Source organism: Pteropus vampyrus, unplaced genomic scaffold (genome assembly GCF_000151845.1).
Source record: "Pteropus vampyrus isolate Shadow unplaced genomic scaffold, Pvam_2.0 Scaffold164, whole genome shotgun sequence".
NCBI classification, from domain to species: domain Eukaryota; kingdom Metazoa; phylum Chordata; class Mammalia; order Chiroptera; family Pteropodidae; genus Pteropus; species Pteropus vampyrus.
The window spans coordinates 1,758,860-1,762,781 of NW_011888945.1; the positions used below are offsets into that span (position 1 = coordinate 1,758,860).

At 47.5% G+C, this 3,922-nt stretch overlaps 1 protein-coding gene across 1 annotated transcript in view; it reads right to left on the reverse strand.

The window, feature by feature from the left end:
- The window catches only part of AK7 (adenylate kinase 7), a 55,331-nt gene extending 51,881 nt beyond the window's left edge, over nt 1-3,450 (reverse strand). Inside the window, exons 1-2 of the mRNA XM_023536624.1 lie at nt 3,253-3,450; nt 291-482 (exon numbers count right to left, since the gene is read on the reverse strand). Of these exons, the coding sequence (XP_023392392.1) occupies nt 291-482; nt 3,253-3,357 (297 nt within the window). The 5' untranslated portion in view covers nt 3,358-3,450. The remainder of the gene's footprint in view (nt 1-290; nt 483-3,252) is intronic.
- Between the last annotated feature and the right edge of the window lie 472 nt (nt 3,451-3,922).

A 3,922-nucleotide genomic window follows, 5' to 3' on the forward strand; every position in this document is an offset into this window, starting at 1 on the left:
GGGCAGAAAATATTTTAAATACAACATATATAGAGAGAGAAGTTTAGGAGTCTGAAAGTCCAGATTACATTCATACTTCCCAAAAATATCTTATTGAAATTCTTTACTTCAGGTAAACCTTTAAAGTGGAGGCAATAGATGTTAATGTCCCTTACAGGACAAAGAGCTGCCCTCACCTTGCCTCTGACCTTCCCCCAGCCACACGTTTGCGGGAGAGAGGGAATGAGAAGCAAAGAGAAAGACGTATGGCGAGGGTGGGAGTGGAGGGAGACTCTTCCTTTGGGACTTACTCTGTAGGTCTCCACGGCAAAGTCGGGCTCAGGTTCTCTGGGCGGCGTGGAAAGCGTGCCCACCACCTGGAACGTGCCTTCCTTCAGTCTGGGTGAGGAGGCTTCCGGCATCATCGACTTATTTTCATCTTCCTCCTCCTCTTCTTCTGTAATTTCTTCAAGTGAAGCTCCGACTACACAGTTTGAGAGAAACTGCAAGACAACAGACATTTTCCAAATACTAAGGACAACTCAGAGTAAGCGCTGCCAATGAATGATGATTCTAAAAACTCACCTTTAGTGAGGGCTTGCTAAAGGTGCCACATATGAAAATGCAAGACGTTCTTTAGAATTAGCATCACCAGGGATAGCTAATGGATAACTTGGCTTATTTGCACCCATAGAAATTCCTTCCTTGACTTCTTAACACCCACAGAAATTCCATTTTTCTATTCATGTAATTATTCCTCTTCCCTTTCTCATAAGAACCCCTTGCCTCCACCTTCTAATTAGAACACTATTTGGGTTTCTGACTGAATCAGTGCTTCCTGAATAGCTATTCTTTTTGGATCTCAAATAAATGCTCGTTGCCTCTCACCTTGGCCTTTTACTTTTAGGTTAACAGCAAGTACTTGGCATTTGAGAAAGAGAGGTCCTGGTTAGCCAAGGAACAAGTGGAACATTCTGTTATCGTTAAGCTTTTGAAACATATCTCTACACACTAAAAGTTTTATTCTAAAGATATTAAAAAATAATCTGAGATCAAAACGGGAGAAAAGTAAAAAGTTATATCTGCTTCCTTCTGTCTCATGCCAAGCATGCCACCTGCCTTTCAAATACTCTGATGGCTTTCATTGGATTAGAATATAAGCCTAACTCCTGATCCCACGCGACTCGCCTTCGTTAACTGATGCCACGAACATCGGTTGCTGAGCAGGGCCACATTCTGACATTCATGGTCTCTTTTCTCCATACCAAAAATATTAAAAATCACATTGCACAACTGTGTTGATATGAAAACAAACAATCCTTGACCCTCAAATTTCATTTGCTTCCTTCTGATGCTCAAAGAAAACAAAAACACCTTTGTGGACCCCAAAGCCTCGTGGGCCCCGGGCACTGTGACTTCAATGCGCCAGTGAAATCAGCCCTGGGTCCCTGGGTCACACTGCACACCTGCCACTCTGTCTTCTGAAAATGCCAACCTGGTTCCCACTGCAGAACTTTTGCCCCGGCTGTGCCCCCTGAGAACAAGGTGCTCTGGCTTGATCCTCGGCCTGTGTATGTCAGATTAAACATCATCCTTCACGAGCGCCCTGTCGTGCACTTCTGTTTAAAACAGCTCTTCTCTTCCATCAGCCAACATTTTATGCCCTCTCTCCTTCAGAGTACTTATCACACATTAATAGCTCTGATTTATTCTAAAAATCATTTACTGTTTGTCTTCTTCCAGGAGGGGCAGAGTTCTTGGGGGCAGTAACCTTTTTTGGTCTTATTCACTGCATAGTTCTCTGTGTTTGTGAATGAGTCCCATCCTCCAGAGGCGATAACAGTTAAATTTCTTGTGTACCCTGAGATGTTTTCTGTCTGTAGATGATCTGTCTACCTATCTGTCTTCTCTACATCTCTATCTTTTTGAAAGACACAAATAAGTTTATACCACATCTTTTTTTATGCTTTTCTTTAAAAAAAATTTTTTTTTTGTTACTATATTGGTTTAATTTTATTTGTCCTTGTCTCTTCTTCCCCCTTTCCTGGTAATGTGTTTTTAGTCCCTTTTTGTAGATATATCATATATAATACATATAATATCACATGTATTGTTTATCATAGATAATTACATACCATATCAAAATATACAACTTTATATATAAATTATATAGCAAAATCCACATTTTTTGACTGATCAACTTTAGATGATATACTGAGTTGAACAGTGTCCCTCCCCCCAGATTCCCGTCCACTTGGAAAGTGTGACTCTGACCATATTGATCTTTGCTGATGTCATCGGGTTAAGTGAAGTTATACTGGATTAGGGTGGATTCTATCCAATGACTGGTGTCCTTATAAAAGGAGGAAAATTTGGGCACTGAGACGGTCCAGAGAGAACAGCATGTGAAGACAGGCAGAGATTGGAGTGTAGTCTACGAGCCATGGGCTGGCAAGGATTGCTGGCAGCCACCAGAAGCTAAGAGAGAAGCATGAAACTTTCTCCCCTAGAGCCTCCAGCAGGAACAAGCCCGCTGACAGACCTCTGGCCTGCGGACCTGGGAGAGAATAAATTCCGTTGTTTCAAGCCACCCGGTTTGTGGAAATTTGTTACCACAGCCCTAGAAAAGGGAAATGATAAAAATCATGGCTTCCTCTCTCCCCCACCCCCTCCCGCCCACCACTGAGCATTTTAAAATGAAGGGCCCTAGGGTCCTTTTTCAGAATATCTTAATTTCCAGGGCTAAAGATGGAGAAGGGTGGGCAAGCTTAGTGGCACTCTGGCCCCAAACAGTCCCTGGCCCGTAACATGCTCAAACCGTATGTCGAAGGGATGGCTGAATGAATCACTCACTGTGGGTGGTAAAACCATTGGACTTAACTTTTTTATCAGTTGCCTGCTTCAGATGCGGAGGCGGAGTGGAAAGAGAACCCAGTCAGAAGGCCAAAGACCTGGGCTCTATTTCCAGGTCCTGACTCTGGGGTCGCTATGTGATCTCAGCGGAGGGTCCCTTCCTTCCTCTGAGCCTGTGTCCCCTCATTAACAGGGGAGGGCGCGAGGCTGACTAGCTAACGCCAAACATCTGGGCTTCCAGGTGGGGCGCTTGTCTGGCCTGGATGCAGACTGGGGTTTTGGGGGCCATTGGCCGTGCCCAGGACGAGGGACTTTCTCTTAGGAGAGGCCCTGACAGCGCCCATGGTTCAGTTCGGGGACCTGGGGCTGGGGACTGGGAGCTGGGGGTTGGGAGTCTTGCTCTGACCCGCTGCCGCTCACCTTCCCGATGTTTCTGCTGCTGTATGAGTCCAGAAGGTTTATAAACACCCTCTGGATCCGCATAACTTTCTCCGTCCGGGCAACAACTTCCTCTTCTTCAGTCATCGCGGGAGCCGCGCTGGTTGCTAAGGAGAAAGCGTCCCTTTAGTTGCCAAGGCGACGGGGTCGCGGTCTTCGGGCTGCTGGGCCTGAGCGGCACTCCGGGGGCGGAGGCCTACGGTGCTGGGCGGGGCGTTCCTGGGGGTGGGGCGGGGCCTAGGGCGCTGGGCGGGGCCGCCGGCTTCCCGCGCTCCGTGGGCTCTGCCCGGTCTTGGGTGCCAGGCTGGTGTCCCCGCGCGAGTGCTCCCTCGCGCCGCGCCCTGAGCGTGCAGCCTGGTCCCACTCTGCCCTGCTACATGCTGTGTGCCCTCGGGCAGGGCATGCCCTCCGTTCCCTTTCTTCTCTTTCATTCGTAAACTCTGGAAACACGTCCCGGCGTCCCCTCGACAGGAAGGAGTAAAATTATTGATGAATCTGATGAAAAGGTAAAGCCCACAGCCTTGGCCTCTCCTGCAATGTTGGAGTAATTAACGTTCCCCTGTGGGATGGTCTGATCAGGAGGTGACATAATCCTCTACTGCAAAGAAGAGCTGTTGCCTTGGAGTTCCGGGTCCTGGACACCCAAACGAAA